The following is a 23,667-nucleotide window of genomic DNA, read 5'->3' on the forward strand; positions in this document are numbered from 1 at the left end:
AAGGCATCCCTGGGTGGTGCAAATAGTTGAGCACTCAGCTACTAACTGAAACGTGGGTGATTCCAATCCATGCAGAGGCACCTCAGAAGAAAGGCCTGGTGATCTACTTTTAAAAAGCAGCCCCTGAAGACCCTATGAAGCACAGTGCTACTCTGACACACATGGGGTCACCATGAATTGGGATCGAGTATATGGCAACTGGTTTGGTTTTTTTGTTTTGTCACCCCTTAATTGCTCTGTGCCTTAGTTGTCACACCTGTAAAATGGGGAGGACAAAAATAGTACCCATCCACGGGATTAGGAGGTGTAAGTGAGGCAATAGCAGGAAAGCACTTAGAACTGTGCCTGGCACACGGTCATTGCTCGTGAGTGCTGGTACATCATTGCCTTCTGTAGCAGCAGCATCAAGGGGCTAAACAGGGTAGTTGGGCCGTGGGTCCTGGGAGCAAGGAGCGGTTCCACCATGAATGAGCACTGTGACCATGGACAAGTTTGTCTGGTGAAATCATGGGCAGGCAGCTTTCAGCAGAGGAACCTGAATTGGCAATACACATGTAGAAGAGCAATGGGCGGGCTGTAGTTCTCCCGTTCTACCAGGTGAGAAGTGAGGCTGGCCGAGGTTGGCCCAGGACAGGCAGGGATATTAGGCTGTCACTTAAGTCGGTGCAGAGACCATCTCTGGCAGAAGGACTTGAACTTAACTGGCCTATGTCCTCCACAAAGCATGTCAGAAATGCCAAAATCCTGGCGTGGGTGGACACGGCTCCCAGCTGGCAGTATATATGATCAGGCTGTAGGCAAGGATCCCTAGAGAGAAGAAAAAATCATGCATTGGCCATGTCAAAGGGTTACAGCAAAAGTGTGTGTGGGTGGCCGTCCACACACACCAGAGCTGGACCTGGTCGTCAGCCACAATCCTTCCTGATATCTATATGTGTAATTACAGAGTGTTATTTGCTGAACTGAGATGTAGAAGAGTGCCCTCATTACATTATTAAAGGGGTCTCCATTCCGTGAGAGGCGGAACTGAGACAGCTTCGCTCACTAAATGAGAGGCAGCCAGTAATGTAAGCATCTTCGCTGCCTGACTTCCCTTTACCTCTGGGACCTCCTGTCCCCACGGACTAAAAAGCGGAGAACTGTCCCCACGCCCCCCCATCCCATAGGAGGAGTTCGAGTCTCCTGGATAATTTAGGCTCTTTGCCAGCAAGATGTGATGTGAATTCTACATACCCTTGTCCTCTTTCCCCTGCCTTTTCCAAAGAGCTTGAATAATAGCATAATACCTTGTACAATATTTATATTCCAGGGTACACAAAGTGCTCGGCAGGCATAATCTTATTCATCTCACAGTGTCCCTCTGTGCTGGGGAGCTGCTTTCTCTCCCTCAGTCTTTAGCGGAGAAACAACTCAGAAAGGTTAAGTGACTTGCCAGAGCCACACAGCGCATCATGGTTCCCCAGGGCTCTGAGTCCTGAGTCTGGGCTGTTGATGGTTCTGCTTTCTCAGTGAAGCCCAGGTGGCCACCAGTTTCCATGTGATCCTTGAAGGCTGGTTTCTTAAGCCCAGCCCTACCTCCCGCTGCAGTCCTGGCTTCCCGTACTTCTTGATGCTTTGATGCTGTCAGAAATGCATTTCTCCCCAGATGCACAAAATAAAACAAATGCAGGAAGGACAAAATATGCTGGTGATTGGAAAATCCTTTCTCCAGACTCCTGACAAGCTATTTTGAGACTTTGGCGCCTTCTTTCCCAATTTATAATGACCTTGGGAGTTAACAGTGCCTCGCGCTATGCTCCCAGGCTGTCTTCTCCCTGTGGCTCCTCCCCAGGCCCAGAGCTGGGGCAGCCATGGCCCTTGGGGGCTCAGTAATGAAAGCTGTGTGTCCTGGCCCCCTCGCCCCAGCACAGAGCTCACCCTTTCCCGCACCAGCACTTTGGCTGCGAGTGTTAATTGGCTTGGGCGGCCTAAGGCTCCACGCTGTTTCCTGCTGAGTGTTGACAAGTTCCAGAGTTTGGGGAAAAGATGCGTCCAAGGGTCATTCTTCCCCTACTCTCCCAGCGAAGGGCAGTCATTGGACTAGCTCAGAGCACAGAACCTCCAGTGGAGGAGATGACGATGGACTGTCAGCCTCCCTCCTGGGATGTTCTTCTCCATGCCTGACCCCAGCCCTTCAGCGTGTTAGCCGGTTTCCTCCGTGTGTTCCTGAATAGGGATGGAAAACAGCTGTGCACGTCCCCTTGCATCATCTGTCCGGGGCTTTGAGCAGAAGCTCACTGCCTAGGGGCTGCCTTCCCATAGCCAGCAGTGAGCGAGAGGTGGACAGGCCAATGCCAGCTCTGAGAACACTGAGTTACAAGTGCCCCAGTGGGCCCCTCCTTGTCTGTACCCACCCTCACCACATTTCATTGGTACGTTGCGTCTTTGGCAGTCTCCGAATAACTCATGGTCCCCCAGCCCGGGCCGCAAACGTGCTTGCCTGGGAAGAAAGTGTGGTTCTACTACTGGGGTGGCTGGCCCCACAGGGCTGCGGTGATGGCGTGAATCAATGTTTATGGAGTGGTGAATGATCACTGCTCCTTCATGGGTCTGGCAGGTGCTCTGTGTCATCCGTGGCCCTTCGGCATCCCAGCCACATGTCATTTGTGGTCCCCCTGGGGCTGCTGCTCAGGCTTCCTTCTTGCTTGCAGCCTCGGCCCCACTTTGGGCCCCCACAGGAGTGGGGGAGGGTCTAAACTTGCCTCTACCTCTGTTTCCATGTCTCTGTGGAGGGATAGGTCTGTTGGTCTGTTTGTGAAATGGAGAGATGCTGGCACTTGAGAAGGTTGATCTAGGACCTACTGTCAGCTCTAAGGAGTCCAGATGACCCAGGAACAGGAATGCAGGGGCTGCTGAGCTGTGTCACTGTGCAGACCTTTCTCCCAGATGGAGGAACAACTGTGGGAGACGAGAGTTATAAAGGGGCCTGACACCCCTACCTACCCCCCCCAATACTAGCCCTTACCCCTTGCCCACTAGGTGTCAGCTGTCTTGGGGACTGGACCTGTTCTCTGCACCCCTGCCCTAGTTTTTGAGGCTCCCCGGGCTGTGCCAGCTTGGGCTCCCACAGATGCCTTGGCTGGAGTGAGACCTAGGGCAGGGTGAACACCTCCATGCTGAGGCCGGGCCAGAACCCAAAACAGATGGGTAACTCCTCAGCAAAGCACCACCACCCCCCGCCCCCGGGCGGGAAGACACTACAGCCAGCTAGGGGCCAGGATTGCTGGTGACGGGGCACTTACCCTACCAAGGCGGTTTACCGCTGGAGGGTGGCAAGGGGATGTCCTTAAAGTCTCTAATGAGATCTTCCTCATCAGGGAATCTCTCATCCTCTTGTACTCTTTGGGGTTTTGGACTCCAAGAGGTGTTGTAACAGGACCCATTCTCAACTGCTAGGTGTTTTGGTGAATTGGGGAAGGGATTCCTATGGTATTCAAGGCCCTCACAAAGTTTGCTAGAGGGAATAGGTACTCCTGAAACGTAGACTTGTGGCTACCAAACACAGCCCCCCTTAAATTGGCCATGTTTAAATACTCTCTCCTGGAACCATCTCAGATAGAGAATAACCCCATTCTGCAATAATCAAAATGTAACTGGGGTGTAGATATGCAAATGTTTTATGTAATGTTTATTTGGAGGAAAATGAGGCTTGGAAATATGGGTGTGATCTCTCTGTCACCTAGGCAAGCTGGTGATATTGGGGGCTGTGAAGTGAAGTTGTGAAGAAATGGAGGCTTTGAGAGATTACTGTGGCGTTGAAAGAATGACCGAGGAATTGTGCCATTTGGCTTTAAATTGTGTTCGCGCTCAGTATGAACCAAAACTGTGCTGTTGAGGACTGGGGCTGAATTATTAGAAGTATAGATCACAGAGTATAGGAAGGGAGAGTGGTGTCTTTGTACTATGCTTTGGTCCTTTTGTAACTGGACTCTGACTTTCTGTTTGAGACAGAGATGACCAGTGGAGGGTGACTCAGAGGTGAAGGGTCTAAAAGATCCTTTGTAGGCCAGGACAAGACTTGGGTAATGGTGTTGTTGGATGCCTTCAGGTATATAAAGGCCTCTCATACTTGTTCTTGGTGGGATTCTTGGGCAAAACTAGGACTGATACATGTTAGCCACTGAGAAGTGGATTCTTGAGTTAATGACAAAGAATTCTTGACTAATTAAAAAAAAAAAAAGCCCGTTGCTATCGAGTCACTCTGACTCATGGCGACCCCAAGTGTGTCAGAGTAGAATTGTGTTCCATAGGGTTTTCAATGGCTGATTTTTTGGAAATAGATTGCCTGGCCTTTCTTCCAAGGCTCCTCTGGGTGGACTCAAACCTCCAGCCTTTTGGTTAGCAGCTGAGCACATTAACAGTTTGCACCAACCAGGGACTCCCTTGACTAATTAGAGCTGTGTAAGAAAAGGAATAGATTGCATCGTATGATGGTGAGCATCTGGCTCAGGTGCTCAAGAAGAGGATGGACTTCTCGGATCACGAGGGTGTCCACCTAGGAGATTTTCCTGCTGAGTGGCTTCCTCCACCTCTGTGCTTCCACAGTGCTGTGATCTCCCTGCCTGCTGGGTGACTTTGGCAAAGATGTCTCTGTGACTTTGTCCCTTTGTTTCCCTCTGTGCAGAATCGGAAGCATTGTACAGCTCTCCCTGCCTCCCCATCCCTCCTGTCCCTTCCTGGATGGCTGTGAGAATGAATGAGCTGCAGGGGCCCCTCGGAGGCAGGGGCGTCTGAGATACAAAGCAGTGGCCCCACTTCTGGCACTGATGTATTGCCCCTTCTCCCCAAGATGAAGTTTCTGGCAGGATGGCTTCTCCCAGGGCCAGGCAGGTTCATTTCTAGCTGGCACGTCAGGCTGTGAAATTAAAGTCGCGTTGGTTTTCTTTTTCTCCACATCCACTAATGCCATTAAATATTGTGCCAGGCCCTGGCTCATAGAAAGCATTGGGGAGCGCTGAGACCCAGTGCTGGAAAGCTGCTGCAAGGAAAGGGGGATGAGGATGGCAGGTGGGTCCCAGGGCTGGGCTGGGGGAGCCACCAGTGACATCTGACTCCAGGAGCCCAAGTTCTTGTTGGGCTTTGCAGAGACACATGAGGCTGCAGGGATTAAAATAGCCTGAGAGCGTGATGTGCTTCCACGGGCTCTGATGGGAGCTGGGGCAGGTGGAGCGGGTGGTTGACACCAGGTAAATGAAAGACCGAGGTGGGGGAGTTGGGAGCAACTGGGGGCACTGAGGGGGCTCTGGGAGTGGGGAAGAGAGGATGCAAAGGGGGGTTTTCTTCCCCAGGTGGGTTTGTGTATCTGCGTCTGGTCCTGTTCCTGGGCTATGGCCTGCTCAGACTTTCCACATCCATCCCCATCATCCATGCATTCATTGAACAAATATTTATCTAGTATTCCAGACATGATCTGGGCCCTCCAGTGGAAGAAAGATGGATAAGACATGAACCCGGGTCCTGGAAATGCTGGTGTTTTTAGCAAGGGTGGGTGGAAAGTCTTCATGGAATCCTAGGAGGGTCTCAATGTGTCCAGTCTTGGACATGAGGTCACCCCCTGGAAGGGCCATCCCATGCTGGTGAGAGGCCGTTGGAAGAGGATTTGGGGATTGCTGGTCTCTGAGCTCTAAGCAGTTTTCAAGGTGAGTAGAAGCTTAGAAAGAGGGAGGGTGGTTTGAAGGTAAAATTGTGGACCCCACCCCCAGAGAAATGGGATGCCTGCATGAAAAATACATAAGAACATATGGCAGAAACATATATTAAAACCACAAATCAATATCATTCAAACTGAAGACGAGGAAAACTGCTGTGGGGAAATTAGACTCATTACAGCAGGCAAACAGAGTAAGTCTGGAGTGCTTGTTCACTATGTGGCTGTAGCCTGCCTGGGCCTCAGTTTACCTGCCGTGCATCTGTCAAATGGGCCTGCGGCTGATGAGGACAATTCTGAGATGGCCTGTTGGCTAGAGGGCTCTTCTCTGTTCCCAGGGGCCTGCACCTTCTCCCTCCTGTGGGGTCAGTGCAGGGCCCAGGCAGGATAGCCATGTAGAAGGGAGACCCAAAGACGTTGCTAAAGGCAAGAGACTTCTGGGCATTGGGGATTTAACAGTGAGCAAAAAAAAACTAAACCCAGTGCCGTCGAGTCGATTGCGACTCATAGCGAGCAAAGCAGACCCAAATCCCGACCATCATAGAGATCGAGGCCACAGGTAAGCACAAGGATGGCAATTCGTCTTCTCAAATGTAGATGTGGATTTATTTGGAGCCCTTAATTGACAATATTTGGAAATGCCCTCTGTTGAGGGGTGGTTGGGCAAGGGGCAGGGGAGGCGTGTTACTCAGCAAGGCTCCTAGGCCTATGTCTGCTCTGAGAGGGGTGCTGACCATGCCCAGACCATACCAGGAGCGCCTGGTGACCTCGGGCTTGTCTGTGGTAATACTGGCTGGGTCCTGGTCACCTGAGTCACTCTGCCTCGCCCTAGATTCTCCTCCTGCCTTGGGCTCAACTATTGCTCAGTCATCTCAGCTGAGACAACCCTCTGGTTTTGGAAGGGAATTTTCCCAAATGCCACCAGCTAAGCTCTCTGGCATGGAGCTTTGGCTGTGCCACGGTAGGCCTTGCCACCTTCCTGTGCTTGGCACCCTCCACATGGGGCTGCTCCCCTCCCGCTCTGTCCATTCCCCACCCCTGCCCATGCCTCTCCCTGCCCCCTGCTCTGGCTTCAGAGGTCAGCTTCCTGTCTCCTTGCCCTGCTGCCTGTCCAGGGCAGGCCTTACCAGCCATGCCTCTGCCTCTGTTGTTACCTCCTCTCTCCTGCCCATTGCCACTCCCTGGGCGATTGGCTTCTACCTGCTCATGCCCTAGCCCTCACCATCTCCCCAGATGGAGTCTTCCCAGCACTACCCTGCTCCGTGTCATGTCATCCCAACCAGGAGCCTTCCAGAGCCAGAACTGTCTTCCCGCTACCCCTGTCCTCCCCTGGAGGGAACATACCAGGTTCTTACTCTGATGGTCAGAGGGTAGGCACCTGGCTTGGCTGTAGGGCAGGGTTTCTCAACCTGGGCACCGTTGACATTTGGGGCTGGATAATTCTTTGTTGAGGAGCCTGGGTGTGATTAGCTGCTAACCAAAAGGTTGGCAGTTGGAACCCACCCAGTGGCTCCGCAGAAGAAAGGCCTCGTGATCTGCTTCTGTAAAGATTATAGCCAATAGCAAAATGTATTAAGGAAACAGTCTGCATTCCACTTCGGCGAGAGGCATCTGGGGTCTTAAACGCCAGCAAATGGCCATCTAAGATCCATCAATTGGTCTCAACCCACCTGGAGCAAACGAGAATGAAGAACACCAAAGACAGGTAAATATGAGCCCAGGAGACAGAAAGGGCCACAGAAACCAGAGACTCCATCAGCCTGAGACCTGAAGAACTAGATGGTGCCCAGCTACAACTGATGACTGTCCTGACAGGGGACACAACAGAGAACCCTGAGGGAGCAGAAGAGCAGTGGGATGTAGATCTTAAATTCTCATAAAAAGACCAGGCTTAATGGTCTGACAGAAACTAGATAGACCCTGGAGGTCATGGTCCCCAGACCCTTTGATAGACAAGATTGGAAACATTCTCGAAACCAACTCTACAGACAGGGATTGGCCTGGACTATAAGATAGACAATGATGCTGGTCGGGAGTGGACTTCATGGCTCAAGTAGACACATGAGACTGTGCAGGCGACTCCTGTGTGGTGGTGAGTGGAGAAGGAAGAGGGGGACAGGAGCTGGTTGAATGGACACGGGGCATACAGGGTGGAGGGAGAGGAGGAATGTGCTGTCTCATTAAGGGGAGAGCAGCTGGGAGTACATGGCGGGGTGTGTATGGCTTTTTGTATGAGAGACTGACTTGATTTGTAAACTTTCACCTAAAGCACAAAAAGAAAAAAACAGCCAAGAAAACTCTACGAGCCATTTCTACTCTGTCATGTGGGGTCACTGTGAGTTGAAGGCTGACTTGATGGAAGCTAACAGCAACAACAGTAATTATTTGCTGTCGGGGGCTGTACTGTGCATTGTAGGATGGTTTGCAGCATCCCTGGCCTCTACGTACTAGATGACAGTAGCACTGTCACCGCCCCCCCCAGCCCCGTGTGACCACCAAAAATGTCTCCAGACACTGCCAAATGCCCCTGGGAGGCAAAATCGCTCAGTCAAGAGCCACTAGGCTAGGGGATGAGCGTAGCATGTCTCAGACTTGGCTCAAAATCCTCAAATGGCTGTGCTTAGAAAGGACCGTAGAAATCCCCTAGTCCAAATCGCACATTTTAAGGGAAATTGGGCCTTGGAGAGCTAAAGAATCTTAAGGTCACACAGGGGAGCAGCATGATGAAAGAGGTTTTAGAGAAAGAATCCAGGCAGCACGATGCAGGCTCTCCTGAGAAACAGGCTGGAAGCAGGCAGGGGAGCACGGGTCGTGGTTGGGGCCAGAGGCAGAGGGCTGAGTGGTTGTCTTGGTGCCTTTCAGCTGTCAGCTCAGTGGCTCACTCACAGGTTTCCTAGGGAGCCGGTGGTGGGGCAGAAGGAGCTCTGGACCACAAGCCAGGAGACCACATTCTGGTTCCAGCCTTACAGTGTGACTGGGGCCACTGGGTCCCCTCTTAGTTTCCTTACCTGTAAAATCAAGGCTGGTCTTTGGGTGTTATTTGTCTGAAGACTCTGCTAGTTCTGGGTCATCCCAAGATGGCAACAAAGGGTTTGTCTCAGCAGGAGACTCCTGAGGATGTGGAGGGGTGCTGGGGGGATGTACAGTAGTACTCCCCCTACCCCGGCCTGCCCCTGCACTGCAGGGGCCCCCATTCACTTGGGGCTCTGTTTACCCAGAAGATGTTAGACAAGGCAGGGTCCTTGATGGGGGTGGGGAATGGATAGGAGGGTTTTGAGAGGAAGGCTTGCCGGGACTTAGTCACAGGCAGCTCACTGAGACTGCCCCCGCTGCAGCAGCAGATGTACCTGGGCCTTAGCCTGGGGCATGGTAGGACCCAGGACGGGAAGTGAGAAGGGCAGCAGGGGAGAGGGCAGCAACTGTGTTCTCTGAGTAGTGGAAGGAGGCTCCCTTTGGGAAGCTTGTGGACAGAATCAAAGAACGGGTTGTATGAAGTCAGAACCGACTTTAAGGGAGATAAATGAGCAGTTCCTGGAATGTCTAAACTGTCAAGCCTTTCCCAGATGGATGCTCCTTGACCTCACTGCAGTTCCCACCGAGGGGAAGGGAGGATAGAGGCACAGAGGGACCCTCACCAGGCCTGCCCACAGTGAGACATGGCTTCTGGGAAAAGCTATATACCCAGAACTTTTCCAGGCCTGGTAGGGGTTCAGGGTGTGAGGTCCTAGGGTACCCTTGGGGTGTCTCCAGCTTCAGAGGGGGGTATCCTGCAGCTTCAGGGGTCTCTGAGCCGGGTCCCTTTGTCACAGGCTGCTCTGCTATAGTAAGTGACCTGGCAATCTCAGGCTTTCCACTTACTCATTCCAGAGCCTGGCTTTTGGAGCCATAAATCTTCAGCATGAAGATCATGAATTTTCCATGGTATGATTAATGAAAGAAAAATTGAGATGGCAGCATAGGAACTGACCAGATTGAATAAAGTCAGAGTGACAAGTTGGATGAAAGTTTCAGCCTGTCAGCCGCAAACCCAAAGAGCTTCCAAGTCAGCCTGGAGCACCACCTAGTGGTTGCAGGGAGTGGCGGCACCCATCTCCCCTGCAAGAGGAGCCTTGTAGACTCTCCAGTTGGGTGGTTGCGTGGTTGCTCTGAGCCTGCCTGTGGCTGTGCCTTCGGAGCCTTGACCTAGTTCTTCCTCTGAAGGAGGCACAGGACCACTCTGCGATGTGGGGGACCCAGGCAGCTGCTCCATTTGCCTAACTCCAATCACCTTTCAGGATTCTGGTTCAGCAACACGGGGAAATATCCCCCACTGGTTTTTTTATACCAGGATGGACCACCTTTCTTTCTGTTTCCCCATTTAACAAAACCCTACTCAGTCTTCAAAGCAAGCCCTGTTGATATACTACCTTCAAAATAGATCTCAAATTGAAGATTCCTCCCCTATCCTCCATAACTACGCTGGTGTAAGTTGTCACCAGCTTGTGCTTGATCACCACGGTATTTATTCACTGATTACAGTGATATTAGCATCACTGATTGCTCTCCTTGCTTTCCAGTGGTCTGCTCTTTGCACAGCAGCCAGAGTGACCTATTGATAACATAAATCAGATCGTGCCACTCCCCTGTTCAGGGGCTTCCCATCACACTGTGAACAACATCCACGTTTTCTTTACTATTGACTACAAGGCCCCCCGGTCTGTCCCATGGCTGTGCCACCTGTTGACTCTCCCAACTTTTCTCCCCATGACTCTGATGCAGCCACAATGGGAAGCTTGTTCGTTCTTCAGCCAGCCAAGCTCATTAACCCCTCAGGGCTTTTGTACTTGTTCCCTATCTAGAATACTCTCCCCCCAAGATACTTATGTAACTCACTCCCTCCTCTGCATTTGGGTTCCTACTCAAACGCCACCTTTTCCGAGAGACCTTCCCTGACCACCCTGTCCCCCAGTTACTTTCTAAGTCATTCTTAACCCTTACCCACTCTTATTTTTCTCCATGGCGCATATCGGCACCTGAAATTCTATTATATGTTTGCTTATATGATATTTGTGCCCTCTGTAAGAATCTAGGGAAACCCTGGTGGCGTAGTGGTTAAGTGCTACAGCTGCTAACCAGAGGGTCGGCAGTTCGAATCTGCCAGGTGCTCCTTGGGAACTTTAGGGGGCAGTTCTACTCTGTCCTATAGGGTTGCTATTAGTCGGAATCGACTTGAAGGCGCTGGGTTTGTTTATTATTTTTTTTGTAAGAATCTAGAGTCCCTGGGTGGTGCTGACAGTTAACACGCTCTGCTGTTAACTGACAGGTTGGAGGTTCGAGTCCAACCAGAGCTGCCTCGAAAGAAAAGCCTGGTGAGCTACTTCCAAAAAATCAGCCAGTGAAAACTCCCTGAAGCACATTTCTGCTCAGACACACATGGGGCTTTCATGACTTGGAATTGACTAGATGGCAGCTGGTAACTCTAAGAATCTACCCTTCTTGAGGACAGGGTCTTTGCTGTCCTGTTTACCACTATCTCAGCCCAGCACCTGGAACAGGGCCTGGTACTTAAAAAGCAGATGCTTAATTTGGGTTTGTGGGCTGAATGAGCGAAGGACATGCCGTCTCCTCTGGGACCCTCTGTCTCTTCGCATCACCTTTCCATATGCCTGGCAGATCCCTCTCTGGCGCAGTGATTGCAGGCTGCATTGTCTGGGCACATCTGTATTTCCTCCCTGGATCTTGAGCAATTTGAGAGCAGGATGTGTGATTCCTGGAAGTCAGCACAGCTCCCGGCCCCTAGTAACTGTGCAGCGAGTGCTTTTTCAGTGAGCAGCGCCTGGTTCTGGCCGCTCACTTTGCATACTTCACCTTATTTACATTCTAACAACAATCTAGCCAGTAGGTGATACTATTCTCCTTCTGCATAAGATGAGTTTGCAAGGTCCCACAGCCGGAACAAGTTACAGCCAAGAGTCAAATCCACATCTGTGACTCCCAACCCCTTGCTGTCTACATTGTAACTGAGTAGAATGTTCTTATCCTCCACTGCCCTGATTCCACTCATCCTTTAGGGATGGCCTCTTCTAACTGGGATTGCTAACTAGTACAGTGATTGCTTCCTCTGAACGTCTGTAGCATTTATTTGGCACCAGTGTATACTGCCTGGGGGGTAGATGCTGCTTTTTTATTGCTCCTGTCCTGTCTCCAGCCAGAGCAGGGGCCCTGGAAAGCAGGTGTCCGAAGTAGTTGTAGCTTTTCTGGTACAGGACCCTCTCGTGCTGTAGGTACTCAATAAATATTGCTTGACTGATTGATTGGCTCTTTAGACTCAGCAACCTTCCCCTAAGCGGGCGGAGGTGTGAGGGGAGTGTCAGCTATATCGAGCATAAAATAAAGCAGATGTGGAGCTTTGTGGCCAAAGAAACAAAAGCTTCTCCAGGCGGAGCTGGTGGCATCCTCAGCCCCAGGGGTGCTGTCCAGGGGAGTCGGTTTTCGTTTTTTTTGGCCGATAATGTGGCTGTTTGGCTAGATGGTAAAGACAGTGAGCAACTCCCTGCCCTGCACATGAGCTAGCCTCTCAGCCAGCCAGATGTGTTCTTTTCTTTCTCCATGTGTGGGGAATTTGTTCTTTGGCTTCTGAGAACAGTGGGCAAATCACCTTTCTGGTCAGGGCAACCGGACACAGCCCTTGGGAGTTCTGGTGCTGAGAAACTGGACTCCGAGATGCTCTTCCCAACCCCAGAGACAAGTCCTTACTTGCTTCCTCTGTCCACTGTGCTCCCTTCTCCCTCTGGCCTCCCTCCCGAATCTGAGGTCCACTTCTCTGTCAAGGAGAATAATCTCAACCACTCTTATGTGTCTAGCACCTTTGATCTATTTTTTTAAATTTTTCCTCATGTCTTATTTGATTTGATCCTCAGAGTGACCCTTTGAGGTCTGTGAAGCTGGCATTATCCCATTTGCCAGATGGGGAGACTGAGACACAGAGAGGCTACAGAATCTGTCCAGGTCACACAACTGACATGTCTTTGGCTTGTGACTAGAACCTGGGCCACCACTTCTAGACCAGATGTAGCCACCACATCTGACCAGGACAGTCCTCACCCTTCTCCGTGTCTCAGAGTTGGGGGTGGGGGACATGCAGTCTTTTGAGTTCCATGGTTATGAATCCAAGAGCAATATTGGTCTAATGAGCTTTCCTTTTTCTCTAGCTCTGTGGCTGTGGGCTGCTTGGAGTGGGCATCTGGCTCTCCGTGTCCCAAGGCAACTTTGCCACCTTCTCCCCCAGCTTCCCCTCGCTGTCTGCAGCCAACTTAGTCATCGCCATAGGCACCATTGTCATGGTAACGGGCTTCCTCGGCTGCCTGGGGGCCATCAAGGAGAACAAGTGCCTCCTTCTCAGTGTAAGTAGGACTTGTAAACAAACCCTCTGAACTCTGGATCTCCCTGTACTTGGGCCACTGGGTCAGACAAGGCCAACTATGTGCCCAAGCTGAGCCCCTGGGAATTGTTTCTAGAATGTTCTATATCATATCACAGCTCTCATCCTCATGATTGACCGACCATCCCTGCCCCTAGTTGTCCCTCCCATTCTTGGATCAGTTGTCTTCTTTTACTTTATCTTCCTTCCCTAGCTATCTGGGTTTCCTCAGGTATAGGTGATCCTGCCAATGCCTCAGAACCCTTGCCTAGGTGCCACCTGTCCCCCACCTCCCTACCACCCTTCTTGTTTATACCCCATCCCTGGCATCACCATCAGGTGCCCATGCCTGGATCTTTTCTTTCCAGTTTTTCATCGTCCTGTTGATCATCCTCCTAGCAGAATTGATCTTACTTATCCTGTTCTTTGTCTACATGGACAAGGTAAGCCCCACAGGAAGGAAGGGGGCATAGGGAATGTCACTGCCTTTGGGGCTGGGGCCAGGGCAAGTTAGGGTCCTTTCCTAGGCAGAGGAAAAGGGCTGGCAAGGATGAGGAAAGGAGAATGGAACTGAGAGAGAGTTAGGCTACTTGGGAAAGGCCCAGGTGGAAGATCTTGATGGAGGGCAGCATGGAGCTAATGGGGAAGTTAATTCCTTTGTATAGGCTTGGGATGTAGACTACTCTAAATTACTGAGGGATGGAAGAGGCTGCATTAGTGAGCCCCATCACTGGAAGTTACTCAAGCATAGTTCAGTGTGACCACTTGATAGGTGGTTTAGAGATGGGACTCAATTCACCAGGTGGTTGGATTGGATGATTAGAGGGTTATCCATTAAAAACAAGGAAAAACTTTCCAGATGGTACTGGTGAGTAGGGCTAACAGTGGAAATGAATGAGTTTCCTTTTCTAAAGACTTCTGTGAACAGGATGCCTGTTCCCAGGCTCAGCCTACACCTCAGGGTTCAGGAGGATGAGGGCAACCCCTGGTGACCTCACCAGGTGGGGCAGTTTGCAGTCAGATTGGAGATCCTTCTTCTTGATACCACTGAGAATGACTGGCCAAACTCAGTCTCTTAATAAGGACTTAATAGGGCCTAGTGGCACAGTGGTGAAGTGCTTGTCTGCTAAGCAAAAGGTTGGTGGTTCAAACTTAGCAGCTACTCCACAGGAGAAAGATGTGGCCACCTGCTTCCGTAAAGATTACAGCCTTGGAAACCCTGTGGGGCAGTTCTACTTTGTCCTGTAGGGTCACTATGAGTGAGAATCGAATAGAAGGTAACGGCTTTATCCTAGAACTAAGTATTTGTCCCTTGGGTTCTTGAAATAGTTGCCTAAGCCACTGAAAGTTAGAGGCGTTCTTGGAATTAGAAACAGCAATTCTTTAGTTTTGCACTTGTGAAAGGAACGAAATAACAGTAATATTTATTGAGCAAATCCTTTGTCCCAGCCCTGTTCTTAGCTCCTTATCAGAATTGTTTCCTTTAATCCTTGCAACAACCTGAAGAGGTAAAAAAAAAAAAAGTAGCTAAGTGTTATTCCAACATTCCAGATAAAGAAGCAGAAGCCAGAGGGGTTAGGTTACTTGCTAGTGAAAGGTGGAGGTACAATAACTATCTGGCTACCCTCTCGCCCCTGAGGTAGATTTTTGTTGCTGTTGTTAAAAAAAAAAAAAAAAAGCACAATATTTGCCAGTTCAACATATTCCAGGGCCTATTTTGACAGGGGCAGAGCCTCGTACCTAGCATGTGGGAATACGTTGGGGGAAAGGTGGCAGAGTGGCCTGTGTGTGTGGCTGGACCTGGGACCAGAGCAGTTGAGGTGCTGTCTTTTTGCCTCTTAGTATTACGGCCCTGGCCCTAAGAGCTTTACCTCTCCTGAGAGTCAGTGGGAACATCAGGGAATACTTTAGACTGAAGCTGGGAGCACGAACCCACATCTGTTCCCAAACCCCCTGGGCCAGCAGAGGTGGGGCAGGGCCCTCCAGACCAGCCTGTCCCCTCTTAACCCCTATCTAGTTGACCTGGGGCAGGTTGGGAAGATGAGCTGCTGCATCCTGGTCTATACCAACCTGTCCTACCTGCCCTCAACCTGACAGGTGAACGAGAATGCCAAGAAGGACCTGAAACAAGGCCTGCTGCTGTACAACACGGAGAACAATGTGGGTCTTAAGAATGCCTGGAACATCATCCAGGCTGAGGTGAGGGCTGGGACCGCTTGGGGAGCTCAGCCCAGCGGGGAATGGTGGCAGCCCCGGGGGTCTTGGGGCTCCCTACCCAGGGGATGGAGTTAGGGGGAACCTGTGCCTTCTGGATTATAACAGGGAGTGGAGAGTACAGTCCCACCAGGACATTTGCCTGCATTGCTGGGTAATCATGGTACAGGGACAAGGATGAGGGTGGAGGCGGGTGAGCAGAGCCTGGATGCAGCATGGAAAGGTCTAGGGGAGCTGTGGCGGTTGGCTGGAGGGAGGATAACCTTGAAGGGCAGGTCAGCCAAGCCTTTCTTTTTTAAAGCTTTGGGATGAGTGACAGACTTCATTTTAGCAACAGGTTTGCCTCCCTGATCATGCCTGGCTCAGACAAAGAGGCATTGGCTGTAGATGAAAACAAGTCAATATGCCCCAGACACATTTTAAGCACCAGGGAGGGGCCAGCAATGGGTCAGCTGGCAGTCAGCTGGGATCAACCGCAAAGCAGAGACCTGGAGGTGCTGGTGGGAGAGGGGGGAGCAGTCATTTACTTCCTTTTGGGACTGCTGAGGCATGAAGAAGGGCTGAGAAGAAGGCCCTTTTCTCCTCCCTGAAAGGTCCACCTGGGCTGGGGAAGTCCCTGAGGAGGGCGGGACCGGCTATGGCGTGTTCTGACCGCCCCTTTCCATCCCCGCCGGCAGATGCGATGCTGTGGCGTTACCAACTACACAGACTGGTTCCCAGTGCTGGGGGAGAACATGGTTCCCGACCGCTGCTGCATGGAGAACTCCCAGGGCTGTGGGCGCAACACCACCACCCCGCTGTGGAAGACGGTGAGGCTGGCTCCTTGGTTTCACCCCCCCCCCCCCAGGAGCCTATGTGACGGGTAGTCTGGCAGGAGGGGACCTAGAGCAGAGGTGGGGGCAGGACAGTAAGGAACTGACTGAATGTGGGGTGGAGTGGGGGGTATGTGGGACTGAAGCCAAAGAGCAGGTGGAAAGTAGAGGGGCGCTAGACCCACAGTTGGAAGAGCCAGAAGGTGAGGGACATGGTCTGAGGCTGTGCACTGGGGCCTTATGAGGACCAGGGGCTGGGGGTCAGGAGTTAAGAGCAAGGACAGGGGCCGAAAGGGAAGGTGAGGTGGGGCTGGCAGGAGTGGGAGCTCATGGTCATGGCAGGACCTTCACCGTGTGCGTCTCACTCCCCAGGGCTGCTATGAGAAGGTGAAGATGTGGTTTGATGACAATAAGTACGTGCTTGGCACGGTGGGGATGTGCATTCTTATCATGCAGGTAAGAAGAATGTCCTGAGCCTCAGTGCCTCCCAACCCAACCTGAGCCTGAGGGGGAAAATGAAATGTTAAGGAGTTAAATAATTTGTTAGTACTCAGAGGAGCCAGGACTTGACCCCAGGCCACCTGCACTTACCTGCTATGCTTTGCTGTTTCCTGGGCCTCTTCTCTTAAGATGCTGGTCCAGACCCTGCCAGGCAGAACCAGCCTCCTCAGCACTCCTGAGCGTGGGTTTGGTGGGTGTTGCCTGTAGTGCCTGTGCGTACTTGTTTGTCACAGCCTGTCTCCCGATGTACAGGGACTATTTACCTTGTACAGGTAGTCCCTGACTTAGGACCTATTTGAGTTGCGACAAACCTCACTTACGACTGTCTGGTTTTTTTGTACATCTTATTGTTAGTAATATGTATAAAATATATCTGTAAGTTTATATGCAATGTTGCCAGATCTATAAAGATACTGATAATAAAAAACAATAATGAAAACTATAAAAAACAAACAAAAAAAGAGGTATTTGACTTAATGTCAGAATCAGTTTATGACAGAGTCATAGGAATGGAACACCGTCATAAGTAAAGACCTACCTGTACTGCACTGAATTAAACCTGAGTCCTTAGATAGTGATTTGAGCACAGGTTCACAAGCCAGACTCCATAGGCGAGTTACTCAGCTTCTCTGTGCCTTAATTTCCACAGCAGGATAGTGGGTGTGATAATAGTGCCACTTCTTAACATTGAGCGGGTTTAATACACGTAAGTGCCAAGAGCTGTAGAAGGCACATAGGGAGCCCTCAGTAAATGTTACCCGTTATTGTAGCCATTAATGAACAGCTGCTCTTTTCAAGGCCCTAGACTGGTTGACAAGGGCAGTGGCGAGTCAGTGGTAGAATTCTTACCTTCCATGCAGGAGACCTGGGTTTGATTCCCAGCCACTGTGCCTCCATGTGCAGCCACCACCTGTCTGTCAGTAGAGGCTCGTGTGTTGCTGTGATGTTGGACAGGTTTCAGTGGCGTTCCTAGACTAAGATGGGCTAGGAAGAAAGGCCTGGTGATCTATTTCTGAAAATCAGCCAGTGAAGCTCTGTGAAACACAGTGGTCCAATCCACAACCAGTCATGGGCATGGTGCAGGACCAGGCAACATGTCATTCCATTGTGCATGGGGTCATGTTGAGTTGGGGGCCATCTTGATGGCAGCTAACAACAGCAGCAGCCTAGTTGATGGAGAGGGAGGCAGAGAGGATCCAGACTCGATCTTGAAGATGAGGCCAACATGGCCGATTGGGAGCAGAAGTCCCCCGACCTGTCTGGGAAGATGCACAGAGGTTGCCCCAAGGGAAAGAGCATCTCCTGGGCTCCCTGTTCACTCAGACTTTTGGATGACCCCTGCCGCTGGTGACCAGGAGACTTCAGTGTCTGAGTCCCCTGGGAGAAATCGAACTTGGTTGGTTGGTCCATAGAAATATCGTTGATATCCTGCATGAAGTTATCTTTCTTACCAGGCTCCTAAACTCTGGGTCCTGGGGGCCTGATCATGCCTGAGGTTTATCTCAGAGCTTTCAGAGCTCAGCAGACCAGGCTGCTCATTTTCACAGAGCTCTTGTGAGATACACATACAGTGAGCAAGATCCTATTCAGTACCTAGAGGAATGGGGCCCATTGAGGCTGCCTGTGGCAAAGCCCAGACCAGAACACAGGAGCCAGGTCACCAGCCCTCAATCTTTCTGCTTAGGTCTCCCCCTCCTGTATGCCCAGACCACGAGCTACAAAGGCCATGGAAGGCATGTACAGTGTCCCTCGGGTGTCCTCTTACAGCTGGTGCATGTGGCAGACACTGTGTTGACTGTGAGGTCACAGGTCGGCTTCCTTCTGCCTCCAGTATTTGCCTGGGTCATCACCCCTTTCGGGATTCAGGATCTGAGGGATTGCAAACAATACTGTCCTAAGCACAGCACAGTAGGAGCCTGGTGGCTCAAATAGTTAGGTGGCTGGCTGCTAATCGAAAGGCTGGTGGTTCGAATGACCCAGCTCTGAAGGAGAAAGACCTGGTGATCTGCTTCCATAAAGATTACAGTGTAGAGACCCTATGGGGCAGTTTTGCTCTGTCACATGGAGTTACTATGAGTCAGAAGTGACTCGACAGCACTGAACAAAAACCTCAAAAGCACAGCACAATCGGTAAGCCAAATGTGCCGCAAAGAAATCACTTCAGTATTCTGGAACCACTCAGAAAGGGCCCGGGATCAGTTTTCAATTCCTCTTCCCTTCCTGAGTTCCTTGCTACCCGCCGTTTAGGGTCAGGCCCTCTACACATCTGATCTCATTTAGTTCTCACAGTTACCCCTGTGAGGCATATGATTGCCATTTTATAATAAGGAAACTGAGCCTCTGAGACAGCTCTGAGGGGCTGAGCCAGGATTTGATGCCAAAGTTCATCTGTGTGTGACCCTGAGCTGGGCACTGTAATTGCAAAAAAACCAGTTGAGGCTGAGTTCGTTCTGCCTCATGGTGATCCCACATGTATCAAAGTTGAACTGTGTTCCATAGAGCTTTTAGTAGCTGATTTTTTGGAGTAGATTGCCAGGCCTTTCTTCTGGGGCACCTCTGGGTGGACTCGAACCTCCAGCCTTTCAGTTAGCAGCTGAGCACATTAACCCTTTGCACCATCCAGGGACTCCATAATGGCAGGGTCCTCTGCTGTTTACCATTTTCTTGATTCCACAAGCATTTTTCAAGCCTCCCCAGTGGCTACACCCACTTGCTCTAGTCACCCTGTGACATTACAAAGGCTTATGAGGCTGAGGTCAGATCCCAGTCTACTAGGCCTTCCATTTCAGGCCCTTTCCCCTGTGTCTTTCAGATTCTGGGCATGGCCTTCTCCATGACCCTCTTCCAACACATCCACCGGACGGGTAAAAAGTACGATGCGTGAGCAGGTGGCCGGGAGCGCCCCAGTCCCCGACCTGGACACTTTGTATGAGGGAAGAAGATTTGAGCTTTGTGTCGCCTGCCTGCACTCTCCAGACTGCTGATCTCTGCACCCACCTCCCCGCCCAACCTGCCATCCCCCGCCCGCCCTGCCTTGGCCTAAGACTTCTCTGTGGGTGGAGGGCCAGGGAGGAGAAGGAGGCACGCAGAGACCTCGGGGAGCTGGGGGCGCTGGACTCCGTACCTGCATCTATCTGTGTAATTGCCAAAGAAGACAGGGTGGGCTGGGGGCATGCTTGAGGAGGAAAGCCCCCTGGCACTGACGCATTTCTGCCCCCTCCTCACACTGACACTTTGTCCCTCTTTATGGAGAGACTGGCCCACCAGAGGCCACTGCCATCCTCGCCACCCCGTGGGAGTGTGGGAGAGCTGGCGAGGGTAGGGGGCCCAACGGCGTCCAGGCCAGACCCCTGGGAGCATCTTGCCCAGGCTTTTTATACCTTACAAGTATAACTTTTTTATTTTATTTACTCTAATTACGATTATTCAGGAATATTATCTCTCAGATATGTTTAGGGTTAGCTTTCTGATTTATCACTTTTTACTGCGTTGATTTCTTTAATGGTTTGATTTTTTTTTTTCCTGAGGGTGGGGGATGGGTGTTGAGAGAGAACATTGTCCAGTTTCAATCAGGACAAACATGGCGCCACAATCAGGAGGCCCTTGGGTGAGATGCGCCAGGCCTTTGCTCAAATGCACTGAGAAGGAGTGGCACAACCCTTGGATGGAGGACCATGGCCAGGGTGTGGCCAGGAGGTGGGAGCCATGTGAAGACGGCTCTCTGGCCTGGTGTCTGGGATTCTGCATGAGGGCAGAAGAGCCTGGAAGAGCAGATGAAGTCGAGGAGTGTGAAGCAAGCCAGGAAGATACCCTGCACAGAGTGATGGTGTTTGCTAGCGAGGGTGAGAGGCCTGAGCAGTGGGGAAGTCCTCTAGGGGGCTGCTAAATGCTTTGCCAGGAATGCGGCTGGAGCTGGCATGGGTCCTTACACTTTCCACTGATGAGCATATTTTTCCTTCTTCCTCCTGCCCTCTGCTGGCATGGGATGCCTCCCCTTCCACCCCATGCGGGCATTCCCGCACCAGGTTCTGCAAACCCGTTACTTTCACAGACATTCCTGCTAGAAACTCTCAGACAAATACCTCTCTAGTTCAGATGCTGCTCACTTTTCTTACATTGCTTCTGGAAGGGGAAGCAGTCCTTACATTTTTGTTGCTCAGACAGTGGCAAAGGACCCATGACCGTGAGGATTGGAAGTGGAGCTGGTGCCCACCATCATCCCAGCCAGAATCACTCCGCTGATTGCCCTACTGGCAGGGGGTCTCAGGACCCTCATCTCCTTTCTTCGGGCTCAGCCATCTCTGCGGTAGGGCCTCCTTAGGGGGTGGGTGGTGATCAAGTCCCAGGTGATCCTGAGGACAGATGACAGAGAAGTCAGACTGGACCTTGTTACAGCTGTCCCACGAAGAAAACAGCTGAAGTCATGGCGTGTGACATGGACAAGTGGGGTGGGGTGAGGTGTCCAACTGCAGTAGGACCTGACTTACGCTGGCCTTGTTTAACAATTCACAGTTAAAAAAAAAAAAGAACCCATGGGACTAAATTTGAAAATGTTATCCCCAGCTAGCTCAGATCCACTGGCACTGCGCTGGCTGGGACCTTGTGTGGACGGCTGCCTTTCACCTGTAATATTTGACTCTTTGCCTGGATGTCCCACTGGATCTGCTCTGTCCTCTAACCTTCATCATCCTGTTCCAAGATCCAAGACGTGGCCACTCAGCCAACCAGTAATTCATCCGTTTACCTTGAATCGGGACCAGGAGTATAGGACTTTTGGTGTGTTCAGGATCCATGCTTTTTTGGGGGAGTAGGGTGAGGGGTGGAGAGTAGGGAGGCCTCAGAGTGCTGAGCCGGGTCTAGGCCACCTCTCTGAAAGGGGAGTGGTGGCACTGATGGGAAACTCCAGGAAGGCAGATTCCAGATGGAGCGAGCACACGGTAGAACAAAGCTGCCTTTCTCTCACCCTTGGCCCATCTTCCTGGTAAGGAGCTTCGGCTGCCTCCCCGGAGCCCCAAACTGCACAGTGAGGAGCAGGCATGCTGCTGTAGAGACACCTAGTAAACAAGTGTTCAAGTCACCCAGTGGGACCTGGTGCATAACGAGTTTTCTCTGTGGGTGGGAGGGGTGGGTTTGTTTATGCCTATCAATGCAATTTTTCATTTTTGTTAAAAATGAACAGCAAAAGCCTAGTGCGCTGGGGGGCCGATGGCCTCCCTGGCAAACTTATGTTTCTGGAAGGCTTTGGGGGCTTCCTCTGGGCCTCAAGCCTTTGCCACAGCCCCCTCCCTCCCCTACCAGACCCCACGTTATCTGTCTGTTTGCAGAGCCTTGTCCACAGTCCCCAGACTGCCTTCCTGCCTCACCCTGTGCCTGGCTGTTTATCATTTGGCTGAGTCTACATTGGCCTGGAGTCTCCGTGGGCAGGGGTGGGTGTGCTGCCAAGCCCTTGCCTGTCCTCCGTAAGTGGTCGCCATGCCACGCAGGAAGGCCATTGTGGGGTACTAGTGATGGTGGTCAGGGTCTTCTCAGCTTCTGACTTGGATCTCATTGGGGCAGAATTAACTGAGTGAATTTGCTCACTCTCAGCTTCCCTTGCTAAAGTCAGACTTAGTTCAATCAAGTCCGATGCAAGCAATTTACAGACTTGACTCAGAAGTCCCTTAGGATTTTCAGACAATTTCAAGGAATGTCTAATGTAGACTCAGCCTTCCTCTGCAGCCCTCTCTCACAGGCGGTGGGAGAGCGGGGCTGAGGACTGCCCCTAGGAGGGTGGGCAGCAGATGTCAGGCACAGGTCACCACCTGCCACCCACTGCACCAGCTGCTCCTCTGCTGCCCGCCCCTTACCCAGAGCTGGGGTGCTGTCACCCCTCGCTGCCAGCATGGGCCTGCATCTTGGGCTCTCACTCTGGAAAGGTTGCCAACCCCACCCTAGAGCACAGCCCCTCTCAGAGATATTCTGGCTTTGGCTTGGAACTAGGTGGCCACCTGTCCTTTGGTGGCCAAGGAGCAACCTAGGCAGATGGATGTGACTGCCCCCCTCCTCACCAGCCCCCTGCCCACCCACTGGTGGAGGTGCTAACTAGCAGGGACATGGCACAGGACGGGAGCTGGGCGCGAGGCGCTCAGGATCACACTTTGTCCCTCAGCCTTTCAGAGTCCGTCCAGCACCCCTTGGGTTCACGTTTGCCTATTTCCCTCCTCTCCACTGCAGTGAAGCAGTCGACAGGAGTGGGGCTTGGCTCCCTTCCTGGAAGGGGGTTCTGAGCAGGGGAGACCTTGGGGAACCCTCTCTACACCCCGACCGCCACCCACCCAGGGCAGAATGGGAGAGCACGCTTGTGAGTTTCAAATGCACTTTTCTGCTTGCAATGCCGTACCTGTGCGTTTCCTTCATCCCGGTCCTGGCTTTATTTAACACCATGTTTTTAGCATGTTTTTAAATAAAAACTGATAATGTGTCAAAAGGACAAGCAGCCTCTCTCTTTGTGGTGTGTTTTTGTTAATTTAGCCACAACTGGGGCTTATTTCATGCAGTGGGGGATCAGACACTAGTCCTGTCCTTCGTCAGAGATGCACCCCTCAGAACCTCAGCTCCCATTCAGGGTCCAGGTTAAAGATCTGCTGGGAGGGGAGGGTCTCAGTCCTCTCTGGGTGCCTGAGGAACCCTGTTGTTGGGTGCTGTCGAGTCAATTCTGACTTGTAACAACCCCATGTGACAGAGTAGAACTGCCCCAGAGGATTTCTCAAGTGGTAATCTTCGTGGGAGCGGATCGCAGGTCTTTCTCCCAAAGAGCTGCTTGTGGATTCGAACCGCCAACCTTTTGATTAGCAGCCGAGCACTTAACCATTGCGCCACCAGGGCTCCTTTGAGGAAACCTAGCTTCCCATTTTGCCTGGTAAGCTGATGCAGGCATGATCCAGGGTCAGTCCAAGTGTCCAAGCACTCTGCACACGAGGCCATCTGACCACCTTGTTTCTGTGCCCCCCGCAACCCCCATCACAAATAACTGTATTGAGGGTCAGGCCCATCAGTGTCTTGGGGTGGGGCAAGGA

General features: G+C 51.6%; 1 protein-coding gene across 6 annotated transcripts in view; it reads left to right on the forward strand.

Annotated features, from left to right (window-relative positions):
* TSPAN9 (tetraspanin 9) overlaps positions 1–23,082 on the forward strand; it is a 308,842-nt gene extending 285,760 nt beyond the window's left edge. For all 6 annotated transcript variants that reach the window (XM_049882196.1, XM_049882197.1, XM_049882200.1 and 3 more), the window contains 6 exons: positions 12,877–13,068; positions 13,454–13,528; positions 15,183–15,284; positions 15,977–16,108; positions 16,484–16,567; positions 19,425–23,082. In XM_049882196.1, coding sequence (XP_049738153.1) covers positions 12,877–13,068; positions 13,454–13,528; positions 15,183–15,284; positions 15,977–16,108; positions 16,484–16,567; positions 19,425–19,496 — 657 coding nt within the window. In that variant the 3' untranslated portion in view covers positions 19,497–23,082. The remainder of the gene's footprint in view (positions 1–12,876; positions 13,069–13,453; positions 13,529–15,182; positions 15,285–15,976; positions 16,109–16,483; positions 16,568–19,424) is intronic.
* The last annotated feature ends 585 nt before the right edge of the window (positions 23,083–23,667 follow it).

This window comes from Elephas maximus, chromosome 4 (assembly GCF_024166365.1).
Source record: "Elephas maximus indicus isolate mEleMax1 chromosome 4, mEleMax1 primary haplotype, whole genome shotgun sequence".
NCBI classification, from domain to species: domain Eukaryota; kingdom Metazoa; phylum Chordata; class Mammalia; order Proboscidea; family Elephantidae; genus Elephas; species Elephas maximus.